Source organism: Papaver somniferum, chromosome 6 (assembly GCF_003573695.1).
Source record: "Papaver somniferum cultivar HN1 chromosome 6, ASM357369v1, whole genome shotgun sequence".
Classification (NCBI taxonomy): Eukaryota; Viridiplantae; Streptophyta; class Magnoliopsida; order Ranunculales; family Papaveraceae; genus Papaver; species Papaver somniferum.
In genome coordinates, this window is record NC_039363.1 from 151,933,283 (window position 1) to 151,956,956 (window position 23,674).

The 23,674-nt window shown below is 40.3% G+C and overlaps 2 protein-coding genes across 6 annotated transcripts; both read left to right on the plus strand.

The window, feature by feature from the left end:
- Positions 1-8,177: 8,177 nt before the first annotated feature.
- LOC113289819 lies at positions 8,178-10,236 on the plus strand. Its single transcript, XM_026539200.1, has 6 exons — positions 8,178-8,516; positions 8,697-8,782; positions 8,892-9,137; positions 9,381-9,590; positions 9,672-9,796; positions 9,886-10,236. Exons 1-6 carry the CDS (start codon positions 8,415-8,417, stop codon positions 9,942-9,944), a joined length of 828 nt encoding a protein of 275 aa, XP_026394985.1. The 5' UTR covers positions 8,178-8,414; the 3' UTR covers positions 9,945-10,236.
- Positions 10,237-11,465: 1,229 nt separating this feature from the next.
- LOC113289818 (protein LAZ1 homolog 1-like) lies at positions 11,466-16,368 on the plus strand. 5 transcript variants are annotated; one of them, XM_026539197.1, is made up of 10 exons: positions 11,466-11,606; positions 12,401-12,903; positions 13,024-13,140; positions 13,498-13,606; positions 14,102-14,286; positions 14,386-14,474; positions 14,658-14,913; positions 15,348-15,593; positions 15,684-16,019; positions 16,103-16,368. In XM_026539197.1, the coding sequence occupies exons 2-9, from the start codon at positions 12,694-12,696 to the stop codon at positions 15,975-15,977; spliced, it is 1,506 nt and encodes a 501-aa protein (XP_026394982.1). In that variant the 5' UTR covers positions 11,466-11,606; positions 12,401-12,693; the 3' UTR covers positions 15,978-16,019; positions 16,103-16,368. The 5 variants fall into 5 exon arrangements, with proteins under 5 accessions (XP_026394982.1, XP_026394980.1, XP_026394983.1 ...); XM_026539195.1 differs by having other exon boundaries at positions 15,684-16,012; positions 16,103-16,348; XM_026539198.1 differs by having other exon boundaries at positions 15,684-15,996; positions 16,103-16,348.
- The last annotated feature ends 7,306 nt before the right edge of the window (positions 16,369-23,674 follow it).

Sequence of the window (23,674 nt, forward strand, 5' to 3'; positions counted from 1 at the left end):
AGATCTGCATCTCAGATGAAAGGGTAGCCGTTGATTGTTGCAACCCTTCGTTTTGCATCCAACGGCATGGTGATAGGGCCGCATGGCTTTGGCACAGTGGTGCGGCTAGCAGGGTTGGCATGCCTCGGCGCTGAGATGTGGATGGCATGGCATGCATTTGGCACAGTGGTGCGGCTGGCATGGTTGGCATGCCTTGGCGCGGAGATGTGGCTGGCATGGTATGCCATTGGCACGATGGTGCGGCTGTCATGGTTGGCATGCTTTTGCGCGGAGATGTGGATGGGATGGTATGACATTGGAACTGTGGTGCGGCTGGCATGGTTGGCATGCCTTGGAGCCGAGATGTGGCTGACATGGAATACCATTGGCACGATGGTGCGGCTGGCATGGTTGGCATGACTTGGCGCGTTGATGTGGCTGGCATGGCATGCCATTGGCACGATGGTACGGCTGGCATGGTTGGCATGCCTTGGCGCGAAGATGTAGCTGGAATGGCATGCCATTGGCACGTTTGGCTAGCATACGTGGCTGGCATGTGTAGAGATGATGCCAGTCAGTACTGAGGGCTCTGCCATGGAGCATGGCATATACATAAAAAAGGTACCCCGGTAATTTTACGCAGTCATGTTGAATGGTTCAATAAATGTGCTAGTGGCGAAATTATTACTCAAGTGTGATGTCACTGTTTGACTAAGGTTTTACGATTTTAACCCTAAGCTAAAAACCACCATCAACATTAAGTCCCCTGCTTAGCTCGGAACAGGGGCATTGTTGCGAGGTAAGCATAAGATGGTGACAGACAAGGACAGAATCGTGCAAGATGGTCAGGAAGATCCGTCTAACCTTTTTCGGGAGGTAAGGAGAATCCGTGATCCTTGTATTTGGAGGCTTTACGTAAATTCTGCTCGTGGTATTGCAGGTTAGGCTACGGAGTGGTAGAGGCGATCTCTGGTTGAGATGCAAGCTGTTGGCCTCGGTCTGGAACTGATGTGCGTCCTCTGGGCTAGACTTTGGAAAGCGAAGCGGAGCCGCTAGCATGGGATCGGATTAGAATTAGACGTTAGCATTGGATCGGCGTAGAATGAGCCGTTAGTATCGATTGGCTTAGAGTGGGAGCCACAGGTATCGTGCAGCTTGGAATGGAGCCGTTAGCGTAAACTTGGCGCGACAGGGATTTAGCGCGGCAAGGCGCAGACTATTGGCCTGGCTTGGCACTGGCACGACATGACGTTGGCTTGGACTTGACACGGCATGGCGCTGGCTTGGACTTGACACGGCATGGCGTTGGCTTGGACTTGACATGGCATGGCGCTGGCTTGGACATGGAACGGCATGGCACGGATTGTAGCAAGGCGTGGCGCTGGGATGGCGCGTGTTGTTTGCACTGTGAGGCAAGGTATGGCGCGGACTGTTTGGGCACCGTTATACTTGTTCTTTCGGTCCAATTGCCTTTCTTCCATTCGTGGCTCCAATAGGGATTCCTTTCCTTATTCAAATCCCAAAAGTGTCATGCCTATAAAAGGGGTTGCTCTCCTTTTATCTTGTACATTTGTTCTCACGTCATTGTGCTAGCGACAGAGTGGTAGTAATAAAGCGAGCAAATATTCCAGGTATGTCCTCCAGCATTTCCTTTTCAATTTGTTTTCTTTCTTTCTTGTATTGGTGCATACTTTCGTCCGTAAGGTACGGCTTTGGCAAGGGGTGCGCTTTCCATGGATACATAGGGTTTGCTAGTATCCATTTCTTCAGTTATGCGTGTTATGGCTTGCAACTTGAAATAAATTGTTTTGCGCCTAGGATGGATTCTCAATTGATGATAAAATAGTCTTCATGCACCTTACGATAACTTATCTTCTTTTGTTTTCAGCGTAGCTACTTTGATATCGAAAGCAGCGTAAGGAATTTTTGTTAAGATGTCACCTGAGAAAAGTCCTGCCGCACCGAAAGACCAAGCCAAACATGGATGATGAATTCTTCACGATATTTTATGTCAAGAGAAATCATCCCAAGTATGTGCCGATCCTTCTGACCGGTCCGGAGAGTGAAGGAGGAACTCGGTCGGTTCCGCCAGGGGATGTAATACGGTTTTGCCTTCAGAGGAAAGAGTATCCTGCTTCTTCCATTGACTTCAGAATCTTCCAGAGCCCGTTGAGTTCTCTCGACAAGTAGATGCAATTCATGATAAGTCAGGATAGCGTGAAAGCAAATTTTACCAAGGCGCAAATCATTGGTGCTGTCACAGCTTCTGCGGTGCTTCAAATCAGGAAAGATATCCCATGCTTAGTTGTTTTCATCTCCTGATGGTGTACGGATACTCACACGGCCATATGCAGGTGGGGTGAAATGACCGTCTCTTTGGAAAGTATTGTCGTCTTGCTGAACCTTCCCATAACATGGAATCTTGGTATCACCTTGTCTGAATATGAAAAAACAAATGCACGCTGCTCTCGTTGCGAAGTCGAAAGGTTTTGTTCGGAAGGAAAACGATACGAGGTGTTTCTACAGCTGGTGGGTGTCTCAATGGTTCCCAGATGAGTTGGAGCCAGATCAAAAGAATAGTACGCTTCATGTCGCAGCGTTCTTGGTTCTTTGGTTATCCAGGGACATTTTTGACGACGGCTCTGGTAAGAAGGAAATAATACAGGGTCTCATTAAGTTGGCCATCAAATTAGCGAAAGGTGTTGTTATTCCCATTGACAGCTTGTTTCTCGGTTCTCTGTACACACATTTGGATCATCTGGTTGCGGACATGCGTGCCTCAAACGGTTACATGAAAGTGGACTCGTACGTCCATGTTGCTTTTCTCAAAGCGTGGTTGTGGGATCATTTCGAGAAGTACGCTCCCAAACCGCTGGCTTCACTTCCCGAGTCTTGGGGCGGTTCTAGGATACTTCGCTGGGTGAACAGGCGCCCAAGATCTGGCTCGAAACTGGTTGACTTCCTTGACAACTCCTATACAATCAATTTTCTTCCATGGGCTCCGATGCACGGCTCCATAGTTCAAATAGACACTTTTGCCTCCGTTCCGAATCCATCTTTTCTTTTTGAAAAGAATACAAGCCTTGGGGAGGTTGTGTTCATGCGAAGTTGCACGCCTGGTTATGTACCGTCTTTCTTTTGAGGATCTTGTCAGGCAGTCTCTTACAACATTGACAGGGTGGCTCGACATATAGGATTTGACCAAGGGGTCCTGCTCTCTCGTCAGTCGGTTGTTCCAGAAAACTTGTTGCCAGCTGCTCTTGATGCTAGTGCTCTTGCGCCGGGTACAAGTCTTCCCTTCTTGCTCTCGGCACGAAATCCGACAACAACTTCTAAGTATAACATATTCTGATAGGACGAGTTCCTTGCCATTCATGGATTCGTGAATGACGTAGTGAAGAATACACGTGGTAAGCCTTCTGCTGCAACTTTGCAAGACATCCATTGTTAAGGGATCCTTCCTCGCCCAAACAGAAATCTCCTAATACGGACACAGACAGTCCCCAAAAGAATGAGCGAAGGTCGAAAGATCACGCGGGTGATTTTCAATCAGATTCAATGGCCCTTGTGACTTTCAGTTCTTCCAACGTTCGGTATGTATTATTTTTCTTGCCCACTCAGTCGGATTGCACAGTTCTTTCGTTATTTAAAATCTTTCCTTATTCCTTAACCAGGGCGTGAACGCCTTTGCCCAGCTTGCACGTAGTCAGAAAACGGCGGCTCCTACAGCAGAGGGTGGCAATGCCGAGCCTTCTTGCGGTGAAGAATAGCTCGAAAAGGAGGAAAGATCGGAAGCTAGTGATGATGAAAATAACTCTTCCAACAGCATCGCTGAGTTTTCTTCTAGTCCGTCTGAAAGTGAATCAGTGAGTCTTCCACGCGTTCTTCTTCTTCCTTTCTCTTTTTTTTTTTTGAAAAATTCTAAACCATGATGTCGCAAGGAGAGCCCGCTCCTGAAGATGGCACCGAGGCGGAAAGCCGTGGAGATACAGTTTTGTCTCCAAACGTGGCAGCTGCGCCTGGCGAACCGGAAATGAAGGTCGATCAAGATGAAGATGTTGTTGCGGATCAAGTAGCAGAGAGTGCTCCAGCGACCGCTGGCGCCATTGTAGTTAGGAATCCCTTGCCAATTGCCGTTTCGGTTGCGGGTGCCGTTTTCGTCCCTCCATACTTAGTTCCTTATCCAAATCACGTGTTGATCGGTGGCTTCAGCGTGCCATCCAAATATGAGACGTTATATACTAAGATATGGGAAATGTATGGACACATCGCCACAACTAAAAAGGTTACTAGTCGATTTGCGCTGGTCAAGCGTGTGGAGGAAGCTTTATCTTCGATTGACGACATGTGCAAAGTGACTGGCCATACCGTTTCTGAGGACGTGGTCTCAAGATGGAAGTTCCATCGTGATGTGTGTGTAGACCACGGGTTCAACGTTCCCTGGTTTGTCGAAGGTTTCTCTGAGATCGAAAATTTTCAGACTATGGCGGCTGAAGGTCCTTCCGCGGATGAGGTCGCACAGCAGGAGGCGGAGATCGAAAGGTTGTCCACGGAGCTGACGCTGAAACGGGCGTCTCTCGCAAGCACTAAGGAGGCTTTATCCAAGAAGAGCAAGCCATTACTAGATGGTTTTCCTTGAATGTACTTCTGTCTTCTGAACTTCTTTATTTAGGTTTTTTTTTTTTGAAATGCAAAAACGCCTAGTTCATGGTTCGATTTTTGAAAGGCGATCGGAACGCCTGGTTTATGGTTTGATATATATATATATATATTGTTTTTTGGAATTGGTATCTAGGATTTTAGATTATGATTTATTTATTTTTAGAATATCACGGGTTAGATCATGACCATAAGTGACGCGAAATATTCCAGGAATGCTATGGAATCGTGTGACAGTAGAAAGTATGGGATGAAACATAGGGGTAGCATGGTTGTCGGTTTCTACTATCTATGTGAAAATTCTAGGTAGTAGAACACAAACTCGTTTGACGAAACTTACTTGCTTTTTAAAGTCTCCAACAAAATGGATCTCCCGGATGTAAATTTGAGCCTTTGTGGGCAGCGGCGCCGCGACTGTGAAAAGTCCCCAATCACTCCTAAGTCCCCAGTCGTTCCAGAGTCGTCTGATAACTGAGGCAGCGGCTACTCTGCTTCCATCATTTGGATATCTGGGTTGAAAATATGGAATTAGAAATCGGGAATTGATATTGTGACCGATAGATTATTCTCCCACTGTGGTCGCCAAGTTTTTGAGAGTGAAAACAGTTTCTGCTGATTTCGGTAATTTCGAGTGTGTGCGAGAAACGAGTCTAAACCCTAAACAATGTAATGCAAGGGAGTACTTTGATTCGAGAGATCAATCTGTACAAATCCGGCCTAAACCAAGAAATGGTCGTTCCAGACTTGTTTCGGTCATAAGGTGAAGGAGAAAGGTTGGTCTAGGGAGGGAAGCGAAGAGAGTGTTGAGACCAGAATAGTTGATTCGGTAAGAGTAGTTGTTTGACGACTTGTAGCAGAAAGTGAAAAGCTAACAGATGGGAAAGGTAACAAGTGATTTCTGAGTGTTGTATTCTCCTGACCAAAAGTTTTCCTTTGGTGGAAATAGGTGAGACCTATTTATACAAGTCGCAACGAAACGTACCCTAGTCTCGTAAGAATTGGAAAGGTTGAGTAAATGGAAGGAAGCGGTAATGGGTAACGCCTGGAATTGATGTTTCCATAATGAAGGAAACGCTTCACCATTACTCCTTGTATTTAATAGCCTCCTCACTCTTATGACACTTTCTTGTAACGGGCGGAGTGTACGCCACACGCTGTAAACCGCCAGACCAATACCTTGATGAGCATCGCCCAGTTTGTGACATGTTTTGATGCCTCAAGTGTTTTCGTGAAAAACGTGTAGCATGTTGCTACGTGTGGCGTGGCCAAAGGATTTGGCGTTTGTAGCCAAGTTGGTGTCGTGACCAAAGAATAGGCATCATAGCCAGGTTGGTGCCATGACCAGAGAGTTAGCATTGCAGCCAAGTTGGTGCCGTGACCAAGAGTTAGAATCGCAGCCAAGACATTTCCACGAGTCGTTTGGTGGCATGTTTGTACGGATGAGATCTGCATCTCAGGAGGAATGATAGTCGTAGATTGTTGCAACCCTTCGTTCGACAACCAGCGGCATGGTTGCAGCGCTTGCATGCTCTTGGTACGACCAAATTAGGGTTTCGGCGTTGTGTCCAAGAGATTTCCACAAATCGTTTGGTGGAAAGTTTGTATGACTGAGATTTGTATCTTAGGAGGAAGGGCAGTCGTTGATTGTTGCAGCCCTTTGTTTGCAGCCAGTGGCATGGTTCAGGCGCGACCGAGCTAGGATTTTGGCATAGTTTAGGTGCGTCCAAAATTAGTGCTTGGCATTGGGCCAAAAGTAGCCATGAGTTTGATGGCAAGCTTGTACGGCTAAGATTTGCATCTCAGGAGGAAGGGCGGCCCTTGACTGTTGCAACCCTTCGTTTGGCAGCCAGTGGCATATGGTAGGGACGACATGGCTTTGGCATGATTTAGGTGTGGCCAAAATTAGGGTTTTGGCGTAAACCGTGATGTTTGACCTTGGGCCGGAAGTTTCCATGCGTTAGGTGGTGAACTTGTATGGATGAGATATGCATATCAGATGGAAGGGTAGCGGTTGATTGTTGCAACCCTTCGTTTGGAAGCCAGCGACATGGTGGTAGGGCCGGCATGGCTTTGGCATGTTTTAGGGGTGGCCAAAATTAGGGCTTTGGCATAAACCGTGATGTTTGGCCTTGGGCCGGAAGTTGCCATGCGTTAGGTGGCGAACTTGTACGGCTGAGATCTGCATCTCAGATGTAAAGGTAGTCGTTGGTTGTTGCAACCCTTCGTTTGGAAGCCAGCGTCATGGTGGTAGGGCCGCATGACTTTGGCACAGGGGTGCGGCTGGTAGGGTTGGTATGCCTTGGCGCGGAGATGTGGCTGGTATGGAATGCCTTTGGCATAGTGGTGCGGCTGGCATGGTTGGCATGCCTTGGCGCGGAGATTTGGCTGGCATGGCATGCCATTGGAACCGTGGTGCGGCTGGCATGGTTGGCATGCCAGGGCGCGGAGATGTGGCTGGCATGGCATGCCGTTGGCACGATGGTGCGGCTGGCATGGTTGGCATGCCTTGGCACGGAGATGTGGCTGGCATGGCATGCCGTTGGCACGATGGTGCGTATGGCATGGTTGGCATGCCTTGGCGCGGAGATGTGGCTGGCATGGCATGCCATTGGCACGTTTGGCTAGCATGCGTGGCTGGCATGTGTAGAGATGATGCCAGTCAGTACCGAGAACTCTGCCGTGGAACATGGCATATACATAAAAAAGGTACCCCGGTAATTTTACGCAGTCATGTTGAATGGTTCAATAAATGTGCCAGTGGCGAAATTATTACTCAAGTGTGATGTCACTGTTTGACAAAGGTTTTACGATTTTAACCCTAAGATAAAAACCACCATCAACACCTGGACCATGATGTATATTCTTCTATGTATTTCAAGACAGACATCTCACATGTTTAAATGGATTCCTAATAAGAATTTCATCTGAACTGAAAAAGTGTTTGCTTGATTTCCAAGCAACCCTAGCTTGAATTCAAAGCTACCTAGAGCCTTAAAAATCTACACATAGAAAAACTTTTGCAGTTGGATTTCTTAATCCCTGGAACTTTTTTGTATTAGTTGATAAGCTAGAGTCGTCCTCTATAACCCACGTTCTTCGTGAAATGTATTCTAGGTTACGACTTTGAAGACTCATTTAGGGATTCGTGAATCCCGGTCAGACTATCTTATACACAGTTCATATATCCGGATCTTGTTTTTATTGGTCTTTCAGGTTCTAATTTTCTCATATCATGAACGTGATAGATAGAAATCACAAAATTCTCTTCATCTATCAGGTGACGAAATGACTCGATGGACTTGATTTGCTAGTTTATCAAGTGTGGTAGCTAGTTTGGACCCGTGATAGCTAGTTTGGACCCTTGGGCATAAAACCAGAAAAGCAGGCAACCTAAAAAAAATTCAAATGGAAATTTTTACCACCGTTAGATAGTAAAGTTCGGTACCACTAAACCTCACTGGTAATTTTGTTTATGTTTTTACCTAAATTCACGCCGGAGTATGTGTTGCACTTTTATTACACTTCGATTTCACAAAAGTTTGTAGTCTTCCGCTGTCCCCTATTCAAGCAAGCCCAAAACAAAAAATAGAAGAATTTAAAATTTCAGAAAGAAGCCCTAAAAAAGGAAAACCTCGATCAGAATCTACATATTAATCTAAAAATTCTTCGATTTGCTGCTGAGTCAATCTGTTTTAGGTTACTCGTATGATTGGATTTTGTTAACAAATTGAACCCTTAATTCTCCATCTTTTTGTTGCCCTAAATCTGAAGTTAAAATGGGTTGTGACGAAGAAGATTTTGTGATGGTTGATAAAGATGACGTTGATTCGGTTTCTTCAGATGATTCAGCTAACAGTACTACATCTAATCCTAACCAGGTGAGTCAATATTCCCAGAATCTGTTACACCCATGTATAAAGTTTGGTCCTTTTTTGTGTTGAAAATTGTTACACTCATGTATTATGTTAGGTTCTTTTTTGTGTTGAATTTTCTCCATTCATTCATGTATAAAGTTAGGTTCTTTTTTTGTGTTTAACTGTTTCACTTCGTCATTACAGGTTGCGATTTGTCAAAAATGTGGTGTTAGAGGCTACGCCAATCTCTTAATATACTGCGATGTGTGTCATGTTGCTGCTGAGCACACGTAGGTTGAGTTTCAGTTTGTTCTTTTTCTTCTTTCTCTAATCATGTGTTCGCTGTGATATTCTGATAACATATTTAACTGAGATCTTCTTTGAAAATTGTCTCTGCAGCTACTGTTTAGATACCTTGTCTAAAATTGATAAGAAGGTGGAAAAATGGTCATGTGGGGAATGCATACCAGCAGATAAACTAAGCAGGCTTACCTTGGCACCAACTCTTGGAGATGAACAAATAGAAGTTGAACAGCAGCAAAATGATTATAGTGGATGTGATGCTTCAAAGAAGGTTTTGTCAAGTCCATCGATGGAAGACAACCTGTATGCTGATGGACTTCCAGTTATTGATCCTGTCTGGAGGTACGAGGGTTCTATTATTTGTTTTCTCGTCCCTTGTTTGGTTTTCCATTTGATATGGTGGCAATAGTGGCGCAAGCTTATGAGGACCGTAGGGCTAGGTATACGAGCCTAATGTACTTCTTATAGACAAGGACTAGATGTTTTACTACTATTAACGAGCTTTCTGATATTCTTGTTTTCATCTATTTGCCAAAATATGTATAACTAGTGCTCCACCTTAACTGAAATTGATTTTTTTTACAGGGGAAGGTGTGACGTTAGTGGTGATGAGTACGCTCTTAAAGCACATATATCAAGCAAGGCATGCTTAAAGGCGTTTAAGGCTGCAAAAGCATTACCTTCGTTTCTCTGTGTGGAGTTGCCATCAAGAATTGATGTATGGCCTAAAAAATTTGGTTTATCAGCTCCCACTGGTGATGATATTGCTCTATATTTCTTTTCGGATAAGAAAGGGTAATGGTCTTGCTGTGCTTAATCTCTTAAGAACATTTTTGTCTTGGTTTATACATCATTGTTGATATTTACACTGCTCAGGGAGGAAAATAATTTCGTGGAACTGGTGGATGACATGATTGATTTGGATCTCGCACTCAAATTTGTGTTTGGTAACACAGAGCTTATAGTCTTTCCCTCTGACCAGTTGCCCAAGTCGCACTGCGGTAAGCTCAAAAACCTTAATCCGATGATATTGGTTACTTAATTTGTATAATAGTTCACCTTTCAACAATTTCTCCTGATTCTTTTGCAGAATTTAATGGGGCACCTTATCTATGGGGAGTATTTAGAAAGAGAACTGTTCCTGTTTAATTCCTCCTCTATGTTCCTGTAAGCACCAGTAGTTACTATAAGCCTATCAGTTCTCCACTATGGTCTCTCTAGGTGTTTTCCTGGGAAGTGAAGAATGTTCACTTGGTCATATAGTGGAACTGTTAGCTCAGTTAGTGCTTCATGCTTATTGTAAATGTTGCACAAAATAGTATTGAGCTCTGGAGTTTAGAGTGTGTCCTGTTTCCTCGAGTTGAAAAGGTCCTCGAGTTCAACTCAAGTAATGATGGAATGGAAGATAATTTCTTTAAGTGTTAAGATCTCAAGTGTTTGATCTTGTTGGTGTTAACGTCTAATACCTTTCCCCTTCGATCTGTTATAGTTGACAGTTTCTGCCTAGTGCCTTGTTCATGTTGTCTGAACTTCATAAATCATTGATCGAGATCAAAACAATACAAAACCATCTTTTGAGGCGGTTAAACCCGAAGGGATTAGATTTTGTCATCGTTCGCCTTAAATATGATCAGCATGAAAACCCTTGTGTTGCACACTCTCAGGACACACAGACAGATTATATTGCACTCCTTCCATCTAAATACAGGTGCAACAAAGTTCCAACATTAACTTGGGCAACAGACCATAGAGAAACAGCAACAAACACTTTGCTGTAACGGAAAATGGGTCATTTGTCCAAATATTTTTAAATCACGGTTCAAATGGACGAGTAAAAAATAGTTTGGATGAAATGGCCAAAAAAATAAATAGCAAGGATGAAATTGGATTCATCCTAGCTTAAATTTAAAAAATAGTAAGGATGAAACTGGATACATCCTGTGTAAATTAAAAATAAGAAAAAATATTTGAAAATGGGCACGATGAAACTGGTTACATCCTGCCTATTTTTACATTTTTGTCCATTTAAACAGTATCAAAATCTAACTGTCTATTTCACTCAGGAATTGTTGATTTTGGTCTTTTTAACCAATTTTGTGTTGTTGTAATTGACTGAACACCAAATTCTATCACTCCATGAAATTTGTGTTTGGGGATGAAAAATCCTAAAGATTAAGACCCAGACATGCTGTCTACAAAGCTAGGAAGGAAAACTGTACAACCACACATTGTTGCTAAATATTTCGCTTACTGTCCGTGGTACGCTGCTAAATCATGTCCCTATCAAATTCAATAGAAAATGTTGCAAGTTCCAACTGCTGTGGCTAGTACCGAAGTGTACTGAATTTCACAAATCAAATGACTAAGTATTGCGTGTTGATCGTGTTTTAACTGTGGTAAATTTAACCAAGTAGATGTAATATTTCAGATAAAATTTTCCAGTCCCTCCGTCACCCTTAGCTCGATTCGGCCTGTTTTTCGAGATCCGAGTTTTGTCAAATGGATCGAATTGAAAAAGACAAAAGTCAGGTATCTACAGGCGAATCATCAGTAGTGAACCCAATACGTAACACGTGGGGTCCTGAAAGAAATCAAAATTCCAAAAACACCCATAAGGTTTTCTTCTTCCTTCCCAACCGCCAAAGAAAGAAAATTAGTTTAGACTTGCCTTTCAATATTTTCCTTTTTCTTTTTCCCTCTTAGAACCTCTTTTCCTTTCCACGTTTCTCCTAATCACAAAGAAAGAAGAGAATATTAAGGCCAGGGTTTGCGTTTTCGTGTCTATTTTCTGTTTCAGGGTTCAGAAATTAGGTAAGCTTCTTTTAATACTCCACTAACTTTCTTGCACTATTGAATTTCATCTTCAATCTTCGCGCAACTTCTGTTTATTTTATAGGGTTTCATTATCTTCGAATTTGAGAAGTAACATCAAATTCTGTATGTTGTTCGGATAGGTAATGTACGTTCTCTCTTTTGGGTACTGGAAAACTAGGTTTTGGTGACCCTGAGTTTGTTTTTTTTTCTTTTTCTTTTTCTTTTTCTTTTCTTGTTTCGATTAATTGGTACCAATTTGTGTATAGTGATCATTGTTCCATGTTAGTGGGTGTGTTTAGGGATTGTATTTCATAAATTTCCTTAACCCAAGTTGCAAAATCAGCTGGATTCGTTGAGGGTTTATTAGTTAGGTCAGGTAATGATGCATGTGTGTTTTTATGCTGTTATTTTCTGCTTTCTCTTGTTATAGCGCAGGTTGACTTTAATCGAATATAGATTGATTGGAGATTTTTAGTTGTAAGGTTAGCCTTGTTAGAGTTATGTCCCGTTTGAACTTGTACTCATCAATTAGAGATCCTAGTTTTTTGGTTTGACTGTATGGTATTCGTAAATCAACTGTGTACGGGGTAGTTGGTTAGAGTGTTTTAGTGTAATATGCCTATTGGATCAGTGTAATAGGAGGCTTATACTTGTGTAAGTACAATGGTCTGTTATGTTATATTGTATTTGTAAGGGGATGTCTGATTGATCAGCATACATGTTTACTACCGTTCGTTTTTATGCCCCACTCTGAAGCGCAACAATGTAATGATTATTCTTCCTTTCTGCAGGTTTATGCCCTCAAGTTTTAAAACTACTCAATCAAGAAGAACTTCTTTCTGCCTTCATTAGTGCACTGTGTAGTTGAGATTCTCTTTTCCCACGTGAGTGCAAGTACCTGCATACTTTCTTATGCCATCTTCAATACCACATCTGTGGCAGGCACGATTTCTTATAAAGCTATATGATGGGGGTTATAAGAAGTATTTTTACCTGTAAAATAAGTTCTAAATTTGTGGATACATATTGGTGTGCCCCTTTTGTTAGCTTTTCTGAGTAGATATAGAACACAAAGTTCAACTACATGGCGTGGAGGGGGGTTTTCTATGTTTTCTTTATGCTCCTCTCAGTGGCCGAGTCTTCAAGTCAGTCAGGGAAAGTTTGGTCGGTCAACCTTGGAGGTGAATTGATCTATAGCTGGCCGGTTCTCACTGCTGGAGTATCTGTTCTTGTTGCTCTTTCTCTATCTTTGTTTCTTATATTCGAGCATATAGCTGCTTATAATCAGCCCGAGGTTTGTTCTTGCGCCATAACTAATTGATGTGGTCAGCTTTTGGATATCTGTTGTTACTTTTTTTTCGGTTTCTTATTTGCTCGACCTTAGACTAATGGTTTAATCATCATCTTACTTCAGGAACAGAAATTTCTGATCGGAATCATCCTCATGGTGCCTGTTTATGCATTAGAATCAGTATGTGATCTCACAACCTTCTATTTGAGAAGCTCCTTTTTATTTTGGATAGCATTGAAGGTGTGGGCATATTTACTGCATTTCTTTGTTGTGTAAAGCCATAGTTCTGTCGTCAAGTTGAGATGTGCACTTGTTTGCAACTTCAGTTGTTGTTGTTGTTATTGGAGTGCTAAGCTCCCACATGTCTATTACAATTAAGTTGATTGTAACTCTAAATTGGCTTCAATAGGAGTGTCAATCTAGTTTCTGTATATCTGAGTCCATGATAAGAATACTACAATAGTACGAAACCTGTCTCCATCATATATGCGGAGAAGATCTATTAATGTAAAACGTGTTATCCCATGTCAGTAGAGCCGAGCTGTACTTGTGCCTAGAAATCTTAATTTACTCTCACCTTTTTCTCTTTGTAAACAGTTCTTGTCGTTAGTGGATCCGAATTCAGCATTTATCTATCAAACAATGCGGGATTGTTATGAGGCGTTTGCTTTGTACTGCTTCGAGAGATACTTGATTGCTTGCTTAGGTATGTGCTCTTGGCATTGTAGCCGGGTAACTGTTACTTTATGTAACAAATGTTTTGACCATCATTTTTTGTGGGGCTTGTCTGAAGATGAGCGATGGGCTGATATTCTGTGATGTTGTTCTCCACGTTGCAGCCATAATCTGCAACTAGATTATTCAAAAATGTTCAACCCTTGAAAATTTATCCTTAAAAGTGTCAATATTCTGTCATCTCTTGCTGGCCGTTGATTTTACTTGATGAGTTTTTGAATTCTGATGCAGTTCGAATAATAAAAAGTTGATTCTTGTTAGGAATTTCTTCTGTTTGTTTAGACGATCATTTTACACATGAAATTGACCCTTAGGTTTGCTCCAGCGCTGTTCCTAGAAAACTGGTGGCACAATAAAGCTGTGTCATATAACTGGAGGAGCATATTTGTCAACTATCATCGTTAGATTTGACTTATTGAACCTTCATATATTACTCTTGCGCTTATCGAAACGTTTATTTCCACAGGTGGTGAGGATAGTACAATTAAATTTATGGAAACACACGGCCAAATCACTTCCAACACGCCTCTCTTAGAAGCAGCATATGAAGATGGAGTTGTTAGGCACCCATTTCCACTAAATTGCTTTTCAACCGGGTGGTACCTTGGTCCTGAGTTCTATCAGGCTGTAAAAATCGGCATTGTTCAATATGTACGTTTTTCTTGCTGAATGTTGATGCACTGATGTTATGTGTAGTGCTGTTGTTTTGTGCTTTAGGGTTGCTGATGGGATTTCTTGTGGCTTGAGCAGATGCTATTGAAGACAATATGTGCGCTGCTGGCAATTGTTTTTGAACTCTTTGGGGTGTATGGAGAAGGGAAGTTTGAATGGAAATATGGGTATGTGATCCGCTCTTGTATTTTAAGAATTGCACGTAATTATTCTCATTCCTTTGCTATTAGTATACCCATCATCTAGTTCAGTTATAGCTTATGTGTCCATTCATCCTCGTCTACCTTTATTTGGACATTATTACCTTTGTTTTAATTCACTTTTTACATATTCTTTCAATCTGCATGCAGGTATCCCTATCTGGCAGTTGTTCTAAATTTCAGTCAAACGTGGGCCCTTTATTGCCTTATACAGTTTTATACTGTTATTAAGGAGAAGTTGGCACCTATCAATCCCCTTGCTAAGTTTTTGACGTTCAAATCGATTGTATTTCTAACATGGTGGCAAGGTGTTGCTGTTGCAATTCTCTTCTCCATGGGTGTTTTTAAAGGGTCTTTGGCTCAACAGCTGAAAACAAGTATTCAAGATTACATCATCTGCATTGAGGCAAGTAACAATCCAACTATGTATTCTCTATTGATCTCACATTCTTTTCTTTGATATATATTCTGCATTCTGGTTTATTTCCGTGAATGGAGGGGAATTTATTCTTGGTCATGGCAGTTATCATAATCATGTTTGATGATATTTTTAAGGATCCATCTCACTGTTACCCTTGAGTTTTGATACTTCTGCTTCTTTGTTGGGAATATCACTTGAAGTTGAGATGGTCGATATACTGTTTTGTTCTTAGCAATACCACAATTTAGTGCCATCGTCTTCAATCAAATTTATTTGTGATAGATTTTTGTATGGATTTGTAGCTCACATTATGATAAAATGACCCAGTAATCTAGCATTTTTCGTCCTGCGTGTTTCATGCTTGTTAAAACCACGGTAAATAATTCTTATTGCAATCCTTGGTTCTTTGAATAAAACAGATGGGCATAGCTGCTGTGGTGCATCTTCACGTTTTCCCAGCTAAACCATACATGCGTGGGGATAGATGTGTACGTAATGTAGCTGTACTGGATGACTATGCAGCACTGGGAACCCCTCCAGATCCAGAAGAGGTTCGAGATAGTGAAAGATCTACTAGGATGAGCCCTTCTATCCCTCATGATAGAGAGAAAAGATTAAGTTTCCCACAGAGTGTCCGTGACGTGGTCCTTGGAAGTGGTGAAATTGTGCGTTTAAACTTTTAGTTGCATTTATAGCCAGTGCTGATAGAACAAAATCTCTGAACTTGTTTGTTTCTTTGTCTTTTGTGCTTATAGATGGTAGATGACATGAAGTTCACAGTTTCACATGTAGTAGAACCAGTGGAACGGGGAATTGCACGGATACACAACACATTCCATCAGATTTCTGAAAATGTGAAGCGGCATGAGCAGCAGAAGAGGAATTCTAAGGATGATAGTTTTCTAATCCCCTTGCAATCATGGTCGAGGGAATTTTCAGAAGCACATGATCATCTTCTTGAAGGGAGTGTCAGTGATAGTGGTTTGGCTGGTGGAAGGAGACCCTATTCCCAAACCAGAGCTCCAACTTCTAGGCTGAAAGATAGATAGTTCTTATGAACAACATCCTGTAAGGGTTGCAGCGGGTACAAGGTTCTGTCCTGGTGTTCTATCTTATGTTAAGATTTGTTCTTCATAAATTCTAATGCAGCTGTATTTCTTTTAACTTTTTGTAGGATGAGGAGGTTGAAGACTCTACTAATATCTTTTACTGACAAACAAAAAGAAAATACACACAGACGCTCATATGGCTGAGAAGATCTGGTCAAAGCTACACTGTATAGCTAGGTAGTCTATGAAAATTTTGCCATTCAATATTTAGTTTGGGAACACTCAATAATTAGGTCCTAACATCGTCTGTAACACAAACTTTTGAACTTGTACATTCCTATAATATCCTGGTGGATTCTTTGTTTTCATAATGAAAACTTTCTGCATCTCCAGAACAAGTTCCCACAAACCATCATTCTGAGCTCCCTTTTTTTAAACATAGTCATTATTGTGGGAGATGAGTTCAAAGTTATATCCGTGCAAGATTCATGTCGATTTTTTGTTCTTGCTCATGTTTTTTTTTTTTTTTTGATGCAAAAAGCCAAATATTATTAAGATTAACTTACATAAGTTACATTCATAGATAGTTGATCTTCTTTTATAGTTTGACAAAATATATCCGGAAAGTTGCTAGTGTAATCAAAAGAAGATCTACCTAACCTGGAGAAATTTGCGATAACATGGCAGCATTATTCGCTGATCTTTTTACATAACTAACACAAAACCAAGAAAAAACATTCAGCAGATGTCTTATTTCATCTACAATCCCTTGATTCATCCAGTGAATTGCGGGAATGGTCTGCTTGATAGAGCTAATTATATTGAGACAGTCTCCTTCAAAAGTAACTTGTTGCAGATGACATTGTCTAGCCCACAATATAGCTTCTTTCATGGCTAGACTTTCAGCCTGTTCAACATCTATTCCTCCATGGAAGAATCTCCCTCTAATGGCTTGGCAGTGACCTGTAGAATCACGAATTATAAGACCAATTACAAATTCAGAAGAATAAGGATCAAATGAAGCATCCACGTTAACTTTGAACACATGTGATGGAGGAGGAGACCAGGTTTGAATTCTAGCAATCTTTGATGAAGTAGTATTACATAAACATCTCTGCACCATATCCTGAATTGAAGAAACAATTATGTGGATACTTTGATTTTTATTTTGAAAGAGCTTTGAGCAGCGTTTTTTCCAGATGTACCATGCATTGATCATTAGAGTCAGTAACCATCCTTGATTATCCTCCGAAGAGAAAGAACCTGAATCATTAAACCAACTAGCTATCCAAACAGCGATATCAATATCTTGATTCTGTATTGATGCTATATTTATGTTCATAGCCAACCAAACAGACCTGGAATAATCACATTGAACTAGCATGTGATGCAACGACTCTTCAACTTGCAAACATCTGGGACAAGTGGTATCTATATTACTTATATAACTACTAAGTTTGAGTCTTGTTGGTACTATATGCTTTAGAAATTTCCATACAAATAGCTTAATTTTGTGCGGCGCTGAGGATTTCCACAGTTTTTTCCAGTTAACTTGTGGGTTATTAGGAGACCTCAGGTGAGTTTCATTCGGCAGACTCATTAAAGCTTTATAAGTAGACTTAACAGAAAAGATATCATTTCTACTTGGTTCCCAAATTAGTTTATCTTGACCCTGCTGAACCAGATTCATTCTAAGAATTAATTGAGTCGTGTCCTCTGGAAAAAGATCAAGGGTAAGCTGAGAGTTCCATCTTCTAGGATTTTGTAACATCAAGTATGAAACAAAAACTAATGTAGCCGGTTCACTAAATGTTTGTTTTGGTATTGGAGGAGAATCTAGACCAAGTACCCACTTATCATACCAAATTAATATGCTACTTCCATCTCTCACATCCTATCTGTGAAATTTCCTTACATAGAATAAGGGGATTCTTGTACATGAAGAAAACTAAAATATGGAGAATATTTAGCCTTCATGACCTGTACCCATGGGTTATCTTCCTCTGTACATAATCGCCAGGACAAATTGATGATAAGAGCTAGATTGAATATTTCCATATTTCTAAAAGATAGGCCTCCTTCGTTTACAGGGATACATAAGGCATTCCATGCAACCATATTTATCCCACGATTAGTTTTATGACCCCGCCAAAACTTTCTTTGAGCTGAATCAAGTTTATGAATAACATTCTTGGGTAACCTAAAACTACTCATATGGTGGGTCCGAATTGAATTAAGGACTGATCCTACAAGTCTTGATCTAGCTGCTTGACTGAGAGTTTTAGAGCACCAACCTTGGAACATGTTTTCATAAGAATCCTAAATTGACTTAAAGGAAGTAGATTTAGATTTGCCTAAAATAATAAGTAACCCCAGATATTTATCTGAGGTACTGAGCTGTTTCACTCCAAGTGTATGCTTAATGGACATTTTTTCTTCTTCAGATAATTCACCCGTAACAAAATCCGATGACTTTGAGAAATTGATTAACTGACCAGAAATGTTGCAAAATTCTTGCAAACATTTTTGTACTTGCTCAATACTCGATTGATCAGCACGAAAGAATAAAATACAATCATCTACAAATAACAGGTGATTAATGGATATCGAATTCTTTGCAACTTGAATACATCTCTTCTGCATGTAACAAGGACCTCACTAGGTATTCCATAGAGATGATGAAGAGATTGGGGGATAAAGGATCCCCCTGTCTCAGTCCTCTAGTAGGAATGTAAGATTGGCATGTACTACCATTCAGTCTTATCGACACCGTAGTTATTGAAATGCACTGAGAGATAATGGTACGCCAGTCTTCACAAAATCCTAAAGAAGCAAGCATTTTGTCTATGAAACTCCATTCAACTCTGTCGAACGCTTTCGACATATCTAGTTTTATAGCTACCAAACCATTTTTCTTTCTAGACTTCTTCATGGAATGGATTAACTCATGCGCCACGACGATGTTGTCATTAATATATCTCTTAGGGACATATGCAGCTTGAGTAGGAGAAATTATTTTCTCCATTCTCATAACTATAAGCTTGGAGATTATCTTATAAGTTATATTACACAGGCCAATCGGTCTATAATCATATGGTGTTGCTGGATGCTTATTTGTAGGGATTAGGCAAGTAACAGTTTGGTTTATACTCTGTGGCATGAGTTTAGTTGTAAAAAATTGTTGCACCATCTTGACTACATCCTTACCAAATACTTGCCATTATGATGGAAATAATCCAGCTGGGAACCCATCTGGGCCCGGTGAATTCCAACTTGGCACATCTCTAAGCACATTAAGAATCTCTTCTTCAGTTGGAATAGCAAGCAAAAAAGAATTATCCTCTTGAGTTATTATTGGAGAAATAATATCAAAAGAATCTTGCTGAAATTGAGGGTTTGTAGTCTTAGCAATAGAAGAAAAATGATTAGTAAGAAGATCTTCTAAGTCTTGATGAGAATAAAACCAATTACCCTGATCATCTCTAAGAGCTGATATGTGATTTCTAGACCTTCTTCTGTTGGCTAAGGCATGAAAATAAGCAGTATTATTGTCAGAATCCTTTAACCAACGATGCCACGATTTTTGTTGCCAAAAATCCGCTTCTATCTTTTTCCAATAATTCAACCATTGAATAGTAAGATGAATCTTCTGAGAGATGGCATCACTATAGGGATGTTCTTGGAGAAAAGACAATTGATTTTTAATATATTTTAAGTGAAAACAAATTTTGCCAGAATATTCTCTATTCCACCTAGAAAGTTTCCTCCTTGCATTAGATAACATTTGAGACAAATTAAGTTCAGTTGGAGAGGAATCCCAAGAATTAACAATGAGTTCAGAGCAATTTGGATCTTCTAACCAACATTTGTAGAACTTCCACACATTTCTAGGCTTAATACAATCCGATTCAGTGACAAGTAAGATAGGTCTATGATCAGATCCTAAAAATGGAAGATGCAACAGTTTAGAATCTGGAAATTCTCTTATCCAGTTGGAATTATGAAGAGCCATATCTATTCTAGCTCTTTTGTGGACTTTACCATTTAATCTGTTAGACCAAGTGTGTTGAGGTCCGGCATATCCTAAATCCATGAGTCCAGCATCATTTAAAATGTTGCCAACCGAATTATCTAGAGCATCTGAATTACTAATATGGATATTTAAATCACCCAGAATAACCCATGGTTGAAAGACATTTTCACTAATCTCCTTAATAAATTCCCATTGTTGCTGCTTAAACTCAGAATGAGTAGACCCATACACACAAGAAAGAAGCCATTCTTGTTTAGAAGGGTTACTGGTGACTAGTAGGTGAATCATATTATCCTTAGCACAAACAATATCACAAGGAAACCCATCTTTCCAAAGTAATGCAATTCCACCAGATAAGCCAATTGAACTAATAAAGTGAACATTAGGATAATTATATTTTTGAACCGAAAATTTGGCTTTATCAAACCATCTTTCGTTTTAACTAAAAACATTATATCTGGATTATGCATTTTTATAATGTCTCCTAGATGATATCTTGTGTCCTTCCCAGCCAGACCTTGGACATTCCAAGATAAAATTTTCATGATTTTAAAACTATAAAATTGAAAGGAGCAATTTCTAATGCAACTCAGATACCAAGCAAAACAACCAGGAAATTGAAAATTGAAAATGAAAGAACTGCAAAATTTAAAGTGTAAAAGATGAGAGGAGTGTACCTGACTGCCAGTGCTTGAGGAAGATGCTTTAAATATTTTAGAATGGTTTTGCTCTGAAACAGTACCATGAAATTAAGAGAATGAATTAGGAGATGGTGTATTCACATCCAAACTAACATGTTCATTTCCTGATATCTCTGGGTTCACATCATTAGGATTATGGCTGGACATATTATCTTCAAAATGAGCCAGTAAAGCTTGAAGTGATTTTGAAAAAGATCTAGATGCACTAGGACTGTCTGGATCAAGATTTGCAACATTGTAATCATCAAAAGAGACATCCAGATCACCTAGAGCAATATATGACTTTAAGATATCCATATGTGAACCATACCCACTTTCCTGACCCATGGTTGACTTAAAATCCTGAAGTTCCTGCTCCATATTTAACTCAGACTTATTAATTATATTATCTCCGCTTTCTATGTTTAAAAGTTTTGGACCACTTGATTGACCCTCTTCAAGCCTGACTCTCTTACCCTGCCTCTGAACCACATCATCTTTGTCCTTAAGATTATTAAATTTAACTTGTAGCATACCTTGGTCATTGCAGTCCACTATAGCCACTGGAGAAGAAGAAGACAAAGAAATATTTCTCAAATTGTTGTCTGCACTTTGTTCTTTAAGAGAAACCATATCTCTAGAAACCTCCAACATAAAATGAGCTGGATCAGCAACAGCAGAATCTGCATGCATGTTAGAAGATTGATGAATTATCATAGCAGTATCATCCTTGTCTTGCACTTGTGCCGAATCATAACAGGATTGATGTTCTCTCCCTGAGAAATAGTTGCATGTTGATCGTCTCCGTCAGTTTGACCTTGACTACTAGTAGAGTTTGTAGCCCTTTTGCTTCTCATATCCGTATTTTTCCAGGATGGCACATCAAGAATGGAATTGGAAGAGAGGTACCCACGCTGTTGTTGGAGCAGAAATGCAGCAATAGTTTCACACTCAAGTTCATTATGATCAATCGTGTAGCAGAAACCACATAAATTAAAAGGCTGCTTTTCATAGAATAATCTGATCCAGACATCTTCACCAGCTGCATTCTTCATCCAGAAACCCCTATGAAGAGGGTTTCTCACATCAATGAGTACCAAAGCTTTTTGCACCTTACCCTTCTGAACAATGCATTCCGGTGGATCTAACTCTCTTACTTCTCCCATTGCTGAAGCTATCTCCATGACGATGTTAGGAGATGGTGTATTCACATCCAAACTAACATGCTCATTTCCTGATATCTCTGGGTTCACATCATTAGGATTATGGCTGGACATATTATCTTCAAAATGAGCCAGTAAAGCTTGAAGTGATTTTGAAAAAGATCTAGATGCACTAGGACTGTCTGGATCAAGATTTGCAACATTGTAATCATCAAAAGAGACATCCAGATCACCTAAAGCAATATATGACTTTAAGATATCCATATGTGAACCATACCCACTTTCCTGACCCATGGTTGACTTAAAATCCTGAAGTTCCTGCTCCATATTTAACTCAGACTTATTAATTATATTATCTCCGTTTTCTATGTTTAAAAGTTTTGGACCACTTGATTGACCCTCTTCAAGCCTGACTCTCTTACCCTGCCTCTGAACCACATCATCTTTGTCCTTAAGATTATTAAATTTAACTTGTATCATACCTTGGTCATTGCAGTCCACTATAGCCACTGGAGAAGAAGAAGACAAAGAAATATTTCTCAAATTGTTGTCTGCACTTTGTTCTTTAAGAGAAACCATATCTCTAGAAACCTCCAACATAAAATAAGCTGGATCAGCAACAGCAGAATCTGCATGCATGTTAGAAGATTGATGAATTATCATAGCAGTATCATCCTTGTCTTGCACTTGTGCCGAATCATAACAGGATTGATGTTCTCTCCCTGAGAAATAGTTGCATGTTGATCGTCTCCGTCAGTTTGACCTTGACTACTAGTAGAGTTTGTAGCCCTTTTGCTTCTCATATCTGTATTTTTCCAGGATGGCACATCAAGAATGGAATTGGAAGAGAGGTACCCACGTTGTTGTTGGAGCAGAAATGCAGCAATAGTTTCACACTCAAGTTCATTATGATCAATCGTGTAGCAGAAACCACATAAATTAAAAGGCTGCTTTTCATAGAATAATCTGATCCAGACATCTTCACCAGCTGCATTCTTCATCCAGAAACCCCTATGAAGAGGGTTTCTCACATCAATGAGTACCAAAGCTTTTTGCACCTTACCCTTCTGAACAATGCATTCCGGTGGATCTAACTCTCTTACTTCTCCCATTGCTGAAGCTATCTCCATGACGATGTTATAGCTTGCAAAACCTGGTTGCATGTTATAAAGACGCAACCATAAGAGCTGCTTGGTTAAATCAACGACAGACTTAGGTATTTTGGGATTCCAGGGTTCACGCACCAAAAGATCACCATCTAGAAACCAAGGACGGAATTTTAAAACCACTTCATACTCATCTTAGGTATGAAACTTTATCAGAAAACAACCATTCTCCTCCTTTTTAATAAAGATATCTTTACTTTTGGGCCAAAGGATTTTTAACTGTTTATCTAGCTCACTAACAGTGTAGGTCTTAACAGAATAAGACTTTCCTAAAAAACATAATTTGTATTGTTCTGATCCGAGAATCAAATCCTCTGTAGAAAGCTGAGGCTCTTTTAGGGCTCTGAGACGATCAGTTATCGAAGTAAACTCCATTCTTTTTTGGACTTGTGTGAGTTCTGCTTCCATGTTAGTGAAGCTCAATGAAAAAGAAAAGAGACGGGAGAAAAGAACGAGGTAACCCAAAATTACAAACAAATATCCACCGCAATGAGTATTAGTGAATGTCATACACCTGGTGAAAATCTTCTTACAACCCATTAAGTTATTGTTGAAATTAAATGAGAGGCGGCTACCTTGAATACATCGGCTTGTAAGAGAATTATAAAGTATGTTTGTCCAAAGTAATACAGAATTAATCAACGCGTGATAAAAT